The sequence below is a fragment of the Schistocerca gregaria genome, chromosome 2 (assembly GCF_023897955.1).
Source record: "Schistocerca gregaria isolate iqSchGreg1 chromosome 2, iqSchGreg1.2, whole genome shotgun sequence".
NCBI classification, from domain to species: domain Eukaryota; kingdom Metazoa; phylum Arthropoda; class Insecta; order Orthoptera; family Acrididae; genus Schistocerca; species Schistocerca gregaria.
The window spans coordinates 266,824,176-266,842,709 of record NC_064921.1 but is presented as its reverse complement, the minus strand read 5'-3'; the positions used below and the strand labels follow the sequence as shown (position 1 = coordinate 266,842,709).

The 18,534-nt window shown below is 42.1% G+C and overlaps 1 protein-coding gene across 4 annotated transcripts in view; it reads left to right on the top strand.

The window, feature by feature from the left end:
- Positions 1-18,534, top strand: part of LOC126336849 (mediator of RNA polymerase II transcription subunit 12) — a 356,148-nt gene that overhangs the window by 154,874 nt on the left and 182,740 nt on the right. For all 4 annotated transcript variants that reach the window (XM_050000939.1, XM_050000937.1, XM_050000940.1 and 1 more), the window contains 4 exons: positions 2,243-2,536; positions 4,974-5,153; positions 5,275-5,400; positions 12,496-12,570. In XM_050000939.1, coding sequence (XP_049856896.1) covers positions 2,243-2,536; positions 4,974-5,153; positions 5,275-5,400; positions 12,496-12,570 — 675 coding nt within the window. The remainder of the gene's footprint in view (positions 1-2,242; positions 2,537-4,973; positions 5,154-5,274; positions 5,401-12,495; positions 12,571-18,534) is intronic.

The window sequence follows — 18,534 nt, the reverse complement described above, 5'->3', positions numbered from 1 at the left end:
GGGATTAACCACTATTTAACATAATCAGAGTTGCATGAAGTCATGAGTGGCTGGTATGGTCTCAGTGCGACATATCAGCTTCCAGGTAAGTCAGCATGGTGTCACATAGCCATAGGTTACAGCCAGCATCTTTTATCTCCAGCTTTAACTGCACTGCTTACAGAACATTAACTCATTTCTCATTCCTCACTTCTCCATAAGTGCTCTCCAGGTAAAACAGATACCTAGGGTTCGATGCAGTCCACAGCAGCCACTTGACAGATCCCAATACACATCTGGCATCTGTTGTCTGCAGTAATTAGACTGCAGGGGCAGTGACCAAAGAAGGGAGAATTGGATGGTGGGAACACAGACAAATACATGCAAAAGACTGACAGAAAGACCATTCAACATGGAATGAAAAATGAGTCTGTCACAAAGTGACAATAGATATTGGGACGAATGCGGGAATCGAGGTCTCAAGACTAAGTAGAAGGCAAGCAGACATACCTCAAGAATGTAAAGTCAGAACAAAGAAGCAAGCCCATCACTTAGCATGACCTCGCATGAACATCTCCTGAAAGTATCTCTGTAAGTTGTCAAATAACGAATACAAATGAACTCAGAATCATCTGTGAAAAGCTCCAAGTGAACTTGGAGTGACTAGAATAAAAATAACTCAGAATGAAAACTTGAATAATTTGATAATATTCTGTGAAAGAACTCAGAATTTTCATCAGAAAGATCAGTAAACAGATTCCATTCTACCTCTGACCAGCAGTTTCATTCTTCTTTCCCTCACCATTACCTTTCGGGGCATGTTATTTCCCATTGTATTATCTTTTTATTTTGCTACTGATGGGCCTAATTTGCAGTGTCGTCATCCCCCCCTCCCCCCCCCCCCCCCCCTCTCCGTTCCCCCTAAATGAATGATTGACACTGAGAAACTTCCCCTGTTGGTCTTAGTTACAGGGTGTGAACTCTCTGATCTTGCTTTGTGCTTTGAAAAGTCCTTAGACAGTGACTATTATGGATCACAGTATTTCATGTGGCATTCTCACCCATTTCCTGCTGCAATGCCTACCACGGTTCGTGGGCAGTTCCTTATCAGCTTACATGCCAAATTTTGATGATAAAACCACTAAAAATGCTTCCAAGCATTTCTCAGTAAGCTGAGTCATGAAGAGAGCTGCGACTTAACAACAGGTCTGTTTATTCTTAAAGAGAAGGCAGAAGGCCTTTAAGTGTCCCTGCTCAAGCATCTCAGGTCCTTGAACTTGGTGGTGAGCTGATTTTTGTTTGTGGGGTGCTCAACTGCGCAGTCATCAGCGCCCGATCTGAGCCTGGTGACCCCCTCAGCTGTCAGTCAGTCTTTAAATGAGACTCCCTTTCTAGAACAAAAGCACAACACTTGTAATCATACCTGTCTGTCTTCTGTGGTTTTCAGGATGTCTTCCAGGAAAGTCTCATAATAACAGAACGTAGCTTCACTGGAACGTTTTGTCCAAAGCAGATCGGGCTACAAAGTATTACAATATCCAGTGTGATTAAGAGACGAGGAGTGGATAATGATTGTTAAGGCTGTTGTTGAGGTTGGGAGGACAATCCAAAGTTGCTCTGAATGATGTGAGCATAACTTCAGAAAATCATAACTATGTCATTGATAATATTAAAGACGGGACCATGCAATCATATGCCCTTCCCAAATTGTATTAATCATTTGCTTAATTGGTGTACTGGGCAAGAAAACTAGAAAAAACTTATTTATGACTGCCTTACATGTCATGAAGAAATGACAGTTTGGATTTTTGCGGAGTAAATCAGTGGAAATGTGATTCAGTGGTCCGTAGAACTGGTCAGTATGTCACCATTCAATTACACGATTCAAATTGTGTTTGATATTTTGAAGATCATCAACAATCTTTGATGACCTTTGCTATTGTTTTGTTTGTGGAATATGGAGCACCCACTGCTGTGATAGTGCTTTGTGATTGCAGTACTCCTCTTGGAGAATGACTGTAAGCACAGAGTGATGATGATGTTATACCCATATGTATCGCTGTGAAACAACATGGAACATAAGTTCTGATTTAAACTGTTGTTTTTGTACTAAAATCTGTAGCCTTAGATTAGGTCTTTGTAGGTTAATGTAATGCTTTCTACTTTGAACACGTTATTTCTGGTAGTTCCCTATTAATGTTGTATATTTAAATAGATTATTTGTGCAAAAACTCGTAATTTAGTTTTATTTTTTATTTTTTAGTATTTCCAGAACAGACAACAGCAGTATTTGAAGGTCTTTGCCGCATTGTTAAACATGTTACGAATCCAGGAGATTGTTCATCAGCAGAACGATGTGTCTTAGCACATTTGTATGACCTGTACTCAACTTGCAGCCTATTAAAGTCAAAACCTCATAGTGTGGAACCATTCGGCAACGCATATCCAAAAATTCGCCAGGCATTGTATTCATCACTTCAGCCATCAACACCAAGCACAATGATTGTCTGCAACACACAGTTTATGGTGGAAGTGCTCAGTAATCCACGCAGAGGAGGTAACTTTCATGTGGCATCAAACAACAATACAAATCTTTTGCTTATTTTGTTTTTATTACTAAATAGCAATTCTGTCACTTTCTGAAAGTAGTATCATAGTATCGTAGTGATATATGGTTACAGATGTAAAATTGCTTATTGAACACACATTCCAGGAGTTAAATGTGTGACTTTCTGAAGAGTGGGAAATGAAGTCTGGTAAATAGCAGCCTCTTATTTGACTATATCAGGTTAAGAAAATCACTTTCCAAATTGCCCTGCCCCAGAAGAAGAATGAAGTGCTCACCAAGAACTGAACCTGAAACCTCTGGATTAGTAGCCAGTGACATTAACCACTAAACCACACAAGCAATTACTGCTGAACTGAAAATCTTGAAATGTAAATCAGACAGCAGATGTAATGTGGAGCCACCTACTGCAATTAAAGATTGTAATAACCCTGATTAATGTGTCACAGAAACACCGATTCCTTTCATTTGACAAAAGAGTGAAAAATATTGCAGGAAATAAGACTTTTAAGAGGTTAAGTAGAGAACTCTTGAAATTTCAACTCCAAGAAAAATGATGTGAACCAGAGTGGGAGTTTCATGAAAAAGTAGGAATTCTCATGTGGAATAAAATGTGGAATACTTTTACCAACTTTTTCAATGAAATTCTGTGTGGATCTATAGCTGTAAAATTGTTTTGAATCCTGACACATACTTTATGATGATACTGGCACAAGTGGTATGAGCATATAAGTGAGGAACACATAGAATGGAAGTAACCATGTTTGCAGTACAGAGATTAAAAACCTCCAAAATCAAAATAATATTGAATACTTAAACAAGAAAACAAGCTTTTTTTGCACCTTTCCCAGTGTAATTAGGACGGTGGCTATGTGTCAACAAGCTCTCAATAAATAAATTGCATCCAGCAGGCTATCATTGTCAGATGAAATCACAGTTGTAATCAAGACTGTTGGATATTGTTTAATTTATTGTTGGCGGCTGTGCAAGTATTCATGGAGATGGATCTATGTGTCATACTGTGAACTTACATGAGTAGGAAATATTGGAAGAATGTGTATAATGCACTTTTTGGAGTAAGCATTACCATGTTATTCGAACAGTAAAGGAGAACTCACTGTGTTTAGAGAGATTTCCTGTGACAGCATATGAGTGAGCAGAGCAATACAGGAGTGCATTATGAACAATCAGTTCAAAAAACAGAAGGAATTGCAATGTCAGGAAAAATGGCAGACCAGAGAATTGACATCAGTATTTTGGGATTCAGAGTCTGCATTTGTACTATGTCATCAAGCAACCTGTAGTAACAGTTCAATTACAACAGTTGTAGACAAGAGTATTTTCACAAAACATTCATATTAAAATCCCATTTGAATGACTGCAACTATGGGAAGGAGAATCTAATAAATAGTTATATATTCAGTTAAAGGTGATAATTTTGTTATGGCTGAAGCTAGTATACAGTTCTTAGGACATCCATCCAGCCCATAAAGAGTGTTTTTACATCTGAACAAAGAAGGGTGCAGTTGCCACCATGTTGCTGTTTCCAAAACGAGATACATCATACTTCAAAGCCAATGGATTTCTTTAAATATGTTCTAATGAAGAATCTGAAATTGAAAGTACAACTAATTATTTGCATTAATATCTAAGCTAATAAATCATGGAATGAAAATATTTCACATATGGATAGACAAATTCTCTCATAGTCTGCAACAGATGGAAACATATAGAAAGATTTAAAATTGTATACGCAGGAGATACAGGAGCTTTCTGCTGGCAAAAGAGAAGTTGTAGGAAAAGAAATTAGTAGAGTTAGTCATCCTGTTTCCTGGATAACTTGTATCCTTGTACCATACTATCTTGTTTTCCTCCAAATCTTTTGTCTCATTTCACAGGAGGAGGTATCCATAATGAAAATTAACAATTTTAAACCTTTTTATGCTTCTACTACTACTATTACTACTACTACTACTACTACTACTACTACTATTCTTCCTCCTCCTCCTCCTGCTGCTGCTGCTTGGGAAGCAGTTTTCTTTATCCATATGGCAAATAATTGTTGCATTCAAAATTATTCTATTCTATCCTTGTACCATACTATCTTGTTTTCCTCCAAATCTTTTGTCTCTTTTCACAGGAGGAGGTATCCATCATGAAAATTAACAATTTTAAACCTTTTTATGCTTCTACTACTACTACTACTACTACTATTACTATTCTTCCTCCTCCTCCTGCTGCTGCTGCTTGGGAAGCAGTTTTCTTTATCCATATGGCAAATAATTGTTGCATTCAAAATTATTCTATTCTATCAATTTTCTACCATTCATACTGTTGTTATTTTACATGTCTTCAGTATTACTATTTGTTACATAAAATTGAGAGTATGATTTCATTATCATAATGTATTATTTATTTTGTGCAACAGGTAAAATTGAGCCTCAGTGGGCTCGCCAGCTGGCTGAAACACCAACAAACCGCTACAGTTTTGTCTGTAATGCAATAGTGGCAGTCTGTAATGAAACAGACAGTGACAGGCTTAATGACATTGCTGTGCTTTGTGCAGAGTTCACTGCATGTTGCAATGCCTTATCTGCTGAATGGCTGGGTAAATAGTTTTTGTTGGTTTTACACATCTTTTTGTATTTATGATTAAGTGAAACTGACAAACAACTTATTGGTTGGTCACATTTGAGATATTTTTAATCAGTTTTTGTGCTTCCCAAAAGGTGTGCTGATGGCTCTCTGTTGTTCATCTAACCATTCTTCCCATTTTGTTGATGTCCTGACTCAGGTTGACATTCGAGATGTTGCGATTCACAACTCTTTGGCTGTCTTTACATCTATTCTCATAGGTGAGTATTCTGTAATGTGTATATTTGCTTTTCTTTAGGAAAAACATGCTAGCTGTGATGAATTTTTGCTTGCTCTCATTTATTTACATTTTTCATAACATTGCTACATTCCATGTTGCATAAATGAAATGGTTCTTTTTAAGTCTGTGTGAGACTGGAGAAAAATAAGTATACATTGTGGTGAAGCTTTCAGACATTGAAACTTTTGTGGGTGCTGGCTGTTGGCACCACTCTGTCATGCACTGGCAGCACTCTGTTCGGGTGACATTGATTTCAGGCACCACTTTGCAGGGTCAGCAGTGGAGTGATGGGCTACTTGGGCTCAGTGACAGATTGGTTGTCAAGATAAATATTTTATTAGACTTCAGTTACACATCTTGTCACTGACAATGCGAGGCAGACACACACCACTCCAGTACTATAGGACAACAGGGGCCCATGGATCGTTAGCTTCCACACTGCAAAGAGGTACACGCATCAGCATCCTGCAGTGCCGACATCAGGCCAGCAGAAATCCAATGGCCTGTCAGTCGATAAAGTCTCTGACGTCAGTGGTGCTCTCTTTCTTGTGCGCAACTGCATTCTGCTGTAGAAAGCAATGCCCAGGTAACTCAGGCCTGTCTCGCATCCCCGATCGTGACAAGGGAAGATGCCGTATATGGGTCATGTCCCACTGCCCCTGCCAAGTCCCACAGGGTGGACTTAGTGTGGGAGGCAGCTGCCCTGAGGTGGTCTCAAACCCACAGGTATTCGTGTTGCCCAGTCATCTCTTTGTGTAGCTCCCATAAGCTTCCCTTGTTCAGAGCAACTTTCCACCTCTGTTATATTGTCGCACACCAAGTATACCCAATGTAGACTTCATTGGAAGTATTACTTTGGTTCCATCACCTTCTTTCAACATGGTCAACCATCTGCATTACTCCTGAACAACTGCATGGTGCATGCATTTCCTCCCATCTGGATCTTGTAAGTAATGTGGTGACGATCCTGCTTTGACATTGCTGTAGCTCTCCCTCAGTAACCTTCCTCATCCATCTATCCATCCCCTATTCTTCCTGCACAGTTCATGTGGTACCAGTCCTACTATTTCCTGCATCTTCTCCTTCAGTCCCACGTACACTATGTGTAACTTCCTGTGCTTCTCTGACCCCTCTCTGAGCATTCCGTTACTGATCGCTGACTGTTGCAAACCTGAAAATATCTTTTCCAACTTCCTTATATCATTTTGTATTTCCGTTACATTAAATACTAAACTTTATGTCCAGTTTTGACTAGATGATACCACATCCTACATCTGGAAAACAGAACTCGTCCAACTAGGTGATGATCTTGCAGCACCCCTACCCCACCTCAGGTGAAGAAGTACAGCACCACCAAAATTAGCATTCTTCCTTCCTCACCCTCACAGAATGGCAACCTGAGAACAGGGACCTTTATCATCTCCCCTCACCCAGAAGTCTGATGTATCTGAGAAGTATCTCAACACCATAGTTAAGGATAACTTTTATCCTACTTTAACAACACACACACACCACAGAAAACATAAACTGCATTGACCACCTCCTTGGCCTTAACAAATGTGGCATACGAGCTACATGGCCCTGCTCTTCCTGTTGCTCTCTCTTCACTCCTTATTTTTTACTCTTTTCATTTATTCTACCAATATATCCCCTGTGATCAAGTCTTCTGCACCCTTGAATGGTCATAAGCATTCGACATGTACAATTGTTGATCTTGTTGGTAATTCACAGATGACATGGTTTCAATCACTTGATATAGGCCCTGGTGCCATGTTACAAACCTCTTTGTCTCCCCATTTGAAGTATATGGCTTTGACAACATCACCCACTGGCTCAACTTGTACTGAGATATAGTTCCTGCAAACTTGACTGCCTCTTCTTGTCATTCAAGTGCCAAACTTCTCACACCATTCTCACAAATTCTCACATTAACTCACTGTTGCTGCTCCCTTTCTGCTTAATTGTATTGAATGGCAGTGGCATGTTTTTATCACACACCACCTTGAATGGTGACAACCCAGTGCTGGTGCATACTTTCAAATTATACGCACTCACTGCAGTAGATAAATCGGTGTCCCAATCTGTATGGTGGGAGTTAACGTAATAATTAAACATTCTCCCAATCATCCAATGAACCCACTCTGCCCTGCCATTTGATTAAGGATGAAGTAGACTAGATCTTCACTTTTTCAGTCTCAACACCTGACACAACTCGTTCATCAGCTCTGATGCGAAGTTCGTCCAGTGATCCATTTTTATTGTCTCTGGCACCCCAAACTTCTACACCCATGTATTTACCAGTGGTTGTGCAGCTGTGACTGCCTGCTGGTCTGGCATTGGCACCATCCCAATATAATGAGGAAAATGGTCTATTATATTCAGTGCAAAACGAATGGTTCCATCACTTCTGGCAACCTCTGCAGCAGTACTTGTTTTTGACTTAGATCTGCATGTTGCCTACCTTTCCTTCCTTTCCACCAAGATTTCTCCATCACTCTTCGATTCATTGCTCTGCATGCCCCATGTTCAGAAAAAACATGATAATTCGTTTCTCTCAGCACCTCTTCCCTTAGGTTCACTGGTACAACCACTTGTGGTGCTAATCTCATCTCCTTACATCACAACACATCATACTTGTTGAATTGCTTCTGCTAATTGTACTGCTTATGTTGACCATCAGCATCAGCACTAAGTAATGCTTGCTGCTCAGCAAGTTCCCAATATAGTGCTTGTATCACAGTTACCTTCCTGCTTAGTGTATCCACTTATCCACTATTCTAGCTCAGTTTTTGGATTACTTTGTGCTGAAATTCACTGAGTTTTGGGGCCCACCTCGTCAGTCTACTGTATGGGTCCTTCATGCTGAGTAACCACCTCAAAGCAGCATGAGCAATCATTACTTTAACTTCCTCCCATAAAGGTAATGCCAGAAGCATGTTACTCCGTACGCCAGGCTAAGCATCTCTCTTTCCATAGTAGAATAATTCCTCTCAGCTCCATTCAATTGTCTGGGGGCAAAAGTAATAGGTTATTCTTCTTCTTTGACCTTGTGGCTCAAAACAATGATAATATAAATTCCTTCTGAAAATCCAGGAATACCATTGCCACACTTGACATCAATACTTCCTTTACCTTGTCAGATGCATTTTGAAGCTCCTCAGACCATACAAATTTGATGCCTTTCTAAGTAATTGTGTAAGCAGATGTGTTATATCCATAAATCCTCTCAAAAGTATGCTATAACAATTCACGAGGCCTAGGGAGGACTGTAACTCTTTGCTTGTACCTGGTACTGGAAAATGTTGCACCGCCTGTATCAATCTCAGATCAGTCCTCATACCACCCTTACTAATTAACTGACTCAAGAAATTTATTTTTTCGAACACAAAATGACACTTCTCAACACACATTGTTAAATGTGCAGCTCACAACCTCTTGAACACTTCCTCAGTTGCTGCCTATGCTCGTGTTTATCCCTTGAAGAAACAGTTATGTTGTCTAAATACACTGAACACTGACAAGGCTTTAATCCCTTCAGCACTCTGTCTAACAAGCACTGGCATGTCGAATGTGCTTTCTGCAAACCATATGGCATTGTTCTAAACTGATAATGTCCCAGGGGTACTGAAAATGCACTCTTTGATCTGCTGGTGGCACCCACTTCTCAAGTCCGTTGTCGAGCACTGCCCAAGATTATCAACAGTTTGTGTTATGTGTGGAATGGGGTAAGCATCTGTTAGTGTCTTACTGTTCAAACAGTGTTAATCACAGCAGAATCAATACTTCCTTGAACCATCTATAGACGTTCTTGGTATGATTACAATTTCTGCCCTCCAGGGGCAACTACTCTCTTGTATTATGACTTCAGTTAATTGCTGATTGATAAACTCTTCTAAAATCACCTGCAGAGACCATGGTATTCTGTATGGGCTCCGGTACTCCGGTGCTTCATCCCCCATAAGTCTCCTGTGTTGCTTCACAGACATTGCAAGCCAAGAACAAGTCTTGAAACTCAGAAAACAGTTCTTCCATCTGTACCCTCTTTGTTCTTGTCAAATCCTTACCCTTGTCATGCAATGCTTGTCTTATTAGTGGCATTCTGTGTCTTTTCGTGGCTTACACCTTCTGTGCAGCAGTCTTCCTCTTCCGGAATTTCTGATGTTGCCATTAATGTTCCCTCTAACAGTTTAACCTCCTCGGTGCCAAAATTATCCACATTAACAGGTATTACCTTGCCACCGTCCATTTCCTGTGTGCATGCAATACTTCATCTTACTAAACAACACACTGGACCCAATAAATCACTATCCTCCAGTAATTCCACTATACACAACATGCCAACTGATAAATTAGGCTCCACATTCACCCATAGTGACTTTCTGGTGCCTCCTGACATATAGTCATGCGAATTAAGCCTTAATGTCATTGTTCGTGGTTTAATTAGATTGCCTTGTACAACAGACACTCCTTGCGACAGATCAACATTAACTACATTTTTAACGGGTGCTTATTACCCCCAGACCATCCCTACCTTTATTTCCATAATACTGCTGTTGGTTCACACCATCCCTACTGTTATTCTAATAACACCTCTGATGGTTCATACCACCCCATTTATTCTGTGGCTGTTGGAACTGTCCCTGCAAATGCCCCATAAGCCCACAATTTAAGTACCTTATATTCACTTCAGACGCATTGTTTTCAATCCCTTACCCCTGTTGCACCAGAAATTTCCTCAAATTCCATTGCTAACTTAACTGCTGCGTTCAGATTCCTAGGTGTGCCAGTGTGCTCCCTCATAGACATTGCTGATGATAAACCCTTCAGGAAAACATTGAATGCCCTTTGCCCCATCACTCTGTGTCAGTTCATATGCATGCACATTAATTTTTGTAATATTTTCTGCAAAATCCCCCATGGCTTCATTAGACATCTTAAAAATTATACTTAACTGCTAACAGAAAAACTGTGCACTTATCTGCTTCTTATATCTTGGCACCAATCCTTGCCTGAGCTACTCAAAAGCTTCTGCCTTATCCAGTGTCTCCGTGCATTGTACAAAGGACTTCAAGTCTCCTGAGAGATACAGTCTTGCTATTTGTAACAACTGTTTGTACGACCAACCCCCTGTGTCACCCAGTGATAAGAGATCCTTCACAAATGGTAACACATCCTCTGATGACCTACTGGAAGAGTGAGTACCAAGATTCATAATAGCCGGATTTACTTCTCTGACTGCGAATTCAACAACCTCAACTCTTCTTCATTCTCTGCCAGCTTATTATTCACAAATGTATTCTCTTTTCTTAATCATGCCACCTGGTCAGCTAAGAGTGCATAGCTTCCTCACCCATGATGTCTTGTGTCCCTGATTTTACCATTGCACCACCCTTACTCATATTTACGAATTCAGTAATAACAGTCCAAAAATAAAAAGAACAGAGCAATTCGTAGTTAATAACACTACCACACTTATTTTGTATGTCTAATGATGAGCCACCTGGACTCCCCGCCTTGCCATACCATATGGCCAAAATGATGACATATAAAACAAATGACTATCACAGGTTCGGTGCAAGGGCAGAATACCAATGTAAATTACACTGTGCGCCATCACACAGGCTGTAACAACTGATTGTTATAGTTACCCTTGAACTGGGAGACATCCACTGGTTCCTCCAACTTTACAAAAATAACTTTGCAGTTACTTATTCTCAACCACACATGTAGCACCAAAACATAAACAATAGTCTCACTCACCCCAGAACAGAGATACCGTAGGCTGCAATTCAGATGCTGCACTGTGGGTATTGTACACCCTTCGCTGTCCACTGGTGGTGACGCCAGCTCTCCTAACAGTTCTCTGTTGTGTTGGTTGAGAGTAACATTTCATTAGACTTCAGTTACACACCTCGTCATTGACAATGCAAGGCAGACATGCCTCACCATGACATGACAGGCAGGTAATGGCCGGCAGACAGCTAGATTCTACCCAATTGAAGAGATACACGTGTCAGCACCTTGTGATGCTGACGTTGAACTAGCAGGAATCAAGTCAGTCATCAGTCAGCCGAGGCTCTAACATCAGCAGCACTCTACTTCTTGTGCCTCAAAAGCATTCCACTGTTGAATGGATGTGCCTGAATGACTCAGGTCTGGCTCACCTCCATTGCAGTGAGGAGAGGAGACGGCCACATATTGTCATGATCTGCTGCCTGCTGGTATGAGTACCGGTGGCAGGTGCAGAAAGCAGATCACTGGCACTGAGGCACCAAGTTCCACAGGGTGGACTTAGTGTGGGAGGCAGCTCCCCAACCTGGTCTCGGACTCATGGCTACAGCTGGTGGAGCCCAGTCATCTTGTTATGTAGCGTAACCCTGCCATTGTGGTGGCGCTGCTGGCTGTGAATGAATCTGCCTCAAAATTCATAGCTATTTCTACAGCCCCAGCACACATTTGTTGCATTATCATCCAGTCACATAGCTCATAACATGGTTCTTAACCATGGTGTGGTGACACCACCCTGCCCACTCTGGCTGTTAACATTGCCCGGTGTGGTTTCACCAAGCACAGCTAGCCCGCCTCTCAATCCTTGTGTGTACATGTTGCCATAACATGTATGTTACCACACTGTGTTTACCGACCAGCTGTAGCTAATGCAATGCTCCATGGTGGCATTCTTACCGTGCAAGTTTTACCTAAGACTAGGTAACAGCACTACAAAACTGTGTGGAAAATGAAGACTTGAACTTCAGTACCTCATTTAACTATCAGCAGTTTTCAGACTGAGCTAATCAGAAGTGCCTCATAGCTCAACTCAATTGGAAAAATAGTAGAGAGATACTGCTAACAGGTGAAATCCTGAAGTTAGATAAGCTCACTTGGCAAGAGCATTACCTGAGATAGGCAAGGATCTAGATGCAAGTCATAGTGTAGTGCACAGTTTTAACCAGTAATAAGTTTTGAATAAGTGAACATATTTGTACAATAATGACACTATTTAAGAATTTGAAATAAGAAATATTGACACTGAAATGTTTATCACAATAAGTTTTCTTTCCCTTTCTTTATGCAGCTCGACACTGTTTTTCATTGGAGGATTTTGTAGTGCATATTGCACTTCCATCTCTTGTCACAGCAAGTAATGAAGGTGAGTAGATGATATTTCACTCATAAACATGTATACATTAGAAATGAAAGCACAGTGTTTCATGTTTAGGTGGCAGTGTTGATGTTCTGTAAGCTTTCAGAAACAGACATCAAAATTATGACAATTTATTCTTCTGTGTACTCTTTGAGTTTATTTCTTATTTCTTTACTGTACACTTTTTTCCTTCTCTCTGTCTCCCTTGAGTGCTAACTGAAAGCAGAAGAAAGTTAACAGAAGCACAGGAGATTCAATACAACAGTGACATAATTGATTCACTCTAACAACTATGCAGAACCAGCAATTCCACTTCCAGCTCATAAATTGAGAATGGCAAGGAGTTCATAAAGGATCAACTCCCTTTGATATTTGGCTGCCCATCTCTGAACCTTTCAAGCAACCACTGAGACATTTAACATTTTGCAGTATTTTTGTAAAGATAGCAAGGCAGTTACATTAATTAAAGAAGAGAGGATATATTTTAAACTTAAAGTATAATTTTTCCAAATTATTTTGCATTATGTGAAAATTAATCACTAAACATATTGTTACTGTCCAGATAACAACCCTTTTAAAATGAGAAAGTGTTTAAAAACACAACTCATTCATGATGATTGTAATCTTCATCAATGCCATCTTCAGTATCATCATTTGCTTCACATGGACACGTCTCAGATGAAGTGAAATATCTAATAACAGAAAATCCAGAATGGACGGTAACAATATTGCAAAAAGGAAAGAAGGTCTTTAACAAGTCCTGCATGATTGAATTTGGGAGTGGGGAAAAAGGTGAGGCTTTTGGAAAGGACTGATATTTCCGTGAGGCTAAGGCTTCTGGAGGGAAGGTTCATGACTGTGTTGTGGATCCAGAACCTAAACAGACCCGCAACACAGTCATGAACCTTCCCTCCAGAAGCCTCAACCTCACAGAAATATCAGTCCTTTCCAAAAGCCTCACCTTTTACCCCACTTCCAAATTGCATTATGTCTGCCAAAGCAAAGTTACTAAACACAGCCTTCCAAAATGCCTTCACAAAAGAAGACGAAGTAAATATTCCAGAATTCGAATCGAGAACAGCTGCCAACATGAGTAACGTAGAAGTAAATATCCTCGGAGTTGTGAAGCATCTTAAATCACTTAATAAAAGCAAGTCTTCTGGTCCAGACTGTATACCAATTACATTCCTATGCTGATGCTTTAGCTCCATACTTAACAATCATATACAACTGTTCGCCCAACGAAAGATCCATTCCTAAAGACTGGAAATTTGCACAGGTCACACCAACATTCCGGAAAGGTAGTAGGAGTAATCCACTAAATTGTAGGCCCATATCGTTAAGGTCGATATGCAGCAGATTTTGGAACATATATTGTGTTCAAACATTATGAATTACCTCGAAGAAAACAGACTATTGGCACACAGTCAACATGGATTCAAAAAACATCATTCCTGTGTAACACAACTAGCTCTTTATTCACATGAAGTTTTGAGTGCTATTGACAATGGATTTCAGATCTATTCCGTATTTCTGGATTTCCGGAAGACTTTTGACACTGTACCACACAAATGGCTCGTAGTGAATTTGCGTGCTTATGGAATATCGTCTCATTTATGCGACTGGATTTGTGGTTTCCTGTCAGAGAGGTTACAGTTTGTAGTAATTGACAGAAAGTCATCAAGTGAAATGTAAGTTACTTCTGGCATTCCCCAAGGTAGTGTTATAGGCCCTTTGCTGTTCCTTATCTATATAAACGATTTGGGAGACAATCTGAGCAGCCATCTTAGGTTTTTTGCAGATGACACTCTTGTTTATCGACCAATAAAGTCGTCAGAAGATCAAAACAAATTGCAAAATGATTTAAAAAAGAAATCTGAATGGTGCAAAAATTGGCAGTTGACCCTAAATAACGAAAAGTGTGAGGTCATCCACATGAGTACTAAAAGGAATTCGTTAAACTTTGGTTACATGATAAATCAGTCTAATCTAAAAGTCATAAATTCAACTAAATACTTAGGTAATACAATTACCAACAACTTAAATTGGAAGGAACACGCAGAAAATGTTGTGGGGAAGGCTAACCAAAAACTGTGTTTTATTGGCAGGAAACTTAGAAAATGTAACAGATCTACTAAGGAGACTGCCTACACTGTGCTTGTCCATCCTCTTTTAGAATACTGCTGCACAGTGTGGGATCCGTACCAGACAGGACTGATGGAGTACATCGAAAAAGTTCAAAGAAGGGCAGCACGTTTTGTATTGGGGAGAGGGTGACACAGAAATATACAGGATTTGGGCTGGACATCATTAAAAGAAAGGCATTTTTCATTGCGACGGAATCTTCTCACGAAATTCCAATCATAAACTTTCTTCTCAGAATACAAGAATATTTTGTTGACACCGACCTACATAGGGAGAAACGATCATCATGATAAAATAAGGGAAATCAGAGCTTCTACAAAAAGATGTAGGTGTTCATTCTTTCTGCATGCTATATGAGATTGGAATAATAGAGAATTTTGAAGGTGATTTGATGAACCCTCTGCCAGGCACTTAAATGTGATTTGCAGAGTATCCGTGTAGCTGTAGATGTAGATGCAGGACTTAAAGACCTCTCCTTCTGCCAATCCCTAAAGGGGAAACACTTTTTCGCCACCAACCCTAATGGTCAGACCCAATCAAAGACCAATATTGAACCTTGCCTGACTCAGTTCACTCTTCCATCCAAACTAGATCCACCCCCACTGCCCCCAAACCACCTCCTGTTAACTTTCCAGAATTTCTTAACCTCGAACCTTGCCTTATGCACATTCCCCAAATCACTCAACATACAAACTAACCTTACATCCACAGAAAAAACCGCAGATCCCAACCTTATAATCCTACCTGCAGACAAAGGCTCCACCACTGTCGTTTCGAACTGCAAGGATTACTTGGCGGAAGGACTCTGCCAGCTGTCAGATAGTTCCATCTACAAACCTTGTCACAGTGACCCCATTCCAGTAATCCAGCAGGATCTTCAGTCACTACTCAAATCCTTAGACCCATCCCACAACATCTCTCTGGAGTCCATCTCTCTACTCACCTCTACTACTCCCCGCACTCCTACCTTCTACATGCTTCCTAAAGTGCATAAACCTAACCACCCATGACACCCCATTGTGGCTGGTTACTATGCTGCCACTTAGAGAATCTCTGCTCTCATACACCAAACACCTTCAACCTATTACCTGGAACCTACCTTCCTATATAAAAGATACCAACCATTTCCTCCACTGACTCTCCACAGTTCCTGTCCCTTTACCACACAGTGCCCTGCTCGTCACGATTGATGCCACCTCCCTGTACGCTAACATTCCTAATGCCCATGGTCTTAACTGCTATTGAACACTCTTTTCCAACGCCCAACAGATTCCAACCCAACAACCTCCTTCCTAGTCGCCATGACCAACTATATCCTCACCCACAATTACTTGTCCTTTGAAGGCATTACCAACAAACAAATCTGGGGTAAAACTTTGGGCACCCGCATGGTACCATTCTATGCCAACCTGTTCCTGTGCCATCTAGAGGAATCCTTCCTAAAATCCCACAATCCTAAACCCCTCACCAGGTTCAGATTCACTGATGAAATCTTTGCTATCTGGATCGAAGGTGAAGACACCCTATCCACATTCCTCCAGAACCTCAAAAACTTCTCCCTCATTTGCTTCACCTGTTCCTACTCAACCCACCAAGCCACCTACCTTCAAAGATGGCTACATCAATGCCCCCGTCCATATCGAAACTACTAACCATCAGCAATACCTCCACTTCGACAGCTGCCACCCGTTCCATACCCAGAAGTCCCTTCTGTACAGCCCCATGGTCATCACATCTGCAGTGATTAGCAGCCCTCTCGAAATATACTGAGGTCTTACTGAAGCCTTCACTGACCATAATTATCCTCCCAACCTTGTTCAAAAACAAATCTCCTGTGCCTTATCTTTCCAGTCCCCCACCACCCCCCAAAGTCCCACTGTCCAGCCACAGAGCAGCATTCCCCTCATAACTCAGTACCACCCAGGACTGAAGCAACTGAATTACATTCTCTGCCAGGGTTTGAATTACCTCTCATCATGCCCTGAAATGAGAAATGTACTTCCCGCCCATCCCACAGTGGTATTTCTCTGTCCACCGATCCTACACAATATACTCGTCCATCCTTACACAACCCCTGCACCCATTCCTTTACCTCATGGCTCATACCCCTGTAATAGATCTAGATGCAAGACCGGTCCCATACATCCTCCCACTACCACTTACTCCAGTGCGGTCACTAACATCATGTGAAACCAGTCATGTGGTCTACAGGCTAAGCTGCAACCACTGTGCTCCATTCTACACTCCTGGAAATGGAAAAAAGAACACATTGACACCGGTGTGTCAGACCCACCATACTTGCTCTGGACACTGCGAGAGGGCTGTACAAGCGATGATTACACGCACGGCACAGCGGACACACCAGGAACCGCGGTGTTGGCCATCGAATGGCGCTAGCTGCGCAGCATTTGTGCACCGCCGCCGTCAGTGTCAGCCAGTTTGCCGTGGCATACGGAGCTCCATCGCAGTCTTTAACACTGGTAGCATGCCGCGACAGCGTGGACGTGAACCATATGTGCAGTTGACGGACTTTGAGCGAGGGCGTATAGTGGGCATGCGGGAGGCCGGGTGGACGTACCGCCGAATTGCTCAACACATGGGGCGTGAGGTCTCCACAGTACATCGATGTTGTCGCCAGTGGTCGGCGGAAGGTGCACGTGCCCGTCGACCTGGGACCGGACCGCAGCGACACACGGATGCACGCCAAGACCGTAGGATCCTACGCAGTGCCGTAGGGGACCGCACCGCCACTTCCCAGCAAATTAGGAACACTGTTGCTCCTGGGGTATCGGCGAGGACCATTCGCAACCGTCTCCATGAAGCTGGGCTACGGTCCCGCACACCGTTAGGCCGTCTTCCGCTCACGCCCCAACATCGTGCAGCCCACCTCCAGTGGTGTCGCGACAGGCATGAATGGAGGGACGAATGGAGACGTGTCGTCTTCAGCGATGAGAGTCGCTTCTGCCTTGGTGCCAATGATGGTCGTATGCGTGTTTGGCGCCGTGCAAGTGAGCGCCACAATCAGGACTGCATACGACCGAGGCACACAGGGCCAACACCCAGCATCATGGTGTGGGAAGCGATCTCCTACACTGGCCATACACTTCTGGTGATCATCGAGAGGACACTGAATAGTGCACGGTACATCCAAACCGTCATCGAACCCATCGTTCTACCATTCCTAGACCGGCAAGGGAACTTGCTGTTCCAACAGGACAATGCATGTCCGCATGTATCCCGTGCCACCCAACGTGCTCTAGAAGGTGTAAGTCAACTACCCTGGCCAGCAAGATCTCCGGATCTGTCCCCCATTGAGCATGTTTGGGATTGGATGAAGCGTCGTCTCACGCGGTCTGCACGTCCAGCACGAACGCTGGTCCAACTGAGGCGCCAGGTGGAAATGGCATGGCAAGCCGTTCCACAGGACTACATCCAGCATCTCTACGATCATCTCCATGGGAGAATAGCAGCCTGCATTGCTGCGAAAGGTGGATATACACTGTACTAGTGCCGACATTGTGCATGCTCTGTTGCCTGTGTCTATGTGCCTGTGGTTCTGTCAGTGTGATCATGTGATGTATCTGACCCCATGAATGTGTCAATAAAGTTTCCCCTTCCTGGGACAATGAATTCACAGTGTTCTTATTTCAATTTCTAGGAGTGTATGTCGACATGACGGTCAACAAGCTGTCTGTCCACTTGAATGGCCACTGACAAACTATGGCCGAGAAACAAGTGGACCAGCCTGTTGCTGACCATGCTGCCAAACATGATATCCTTCATTTCAGTGACTGCTTCACAGCCTGTACCAAATGGATCCTTCCC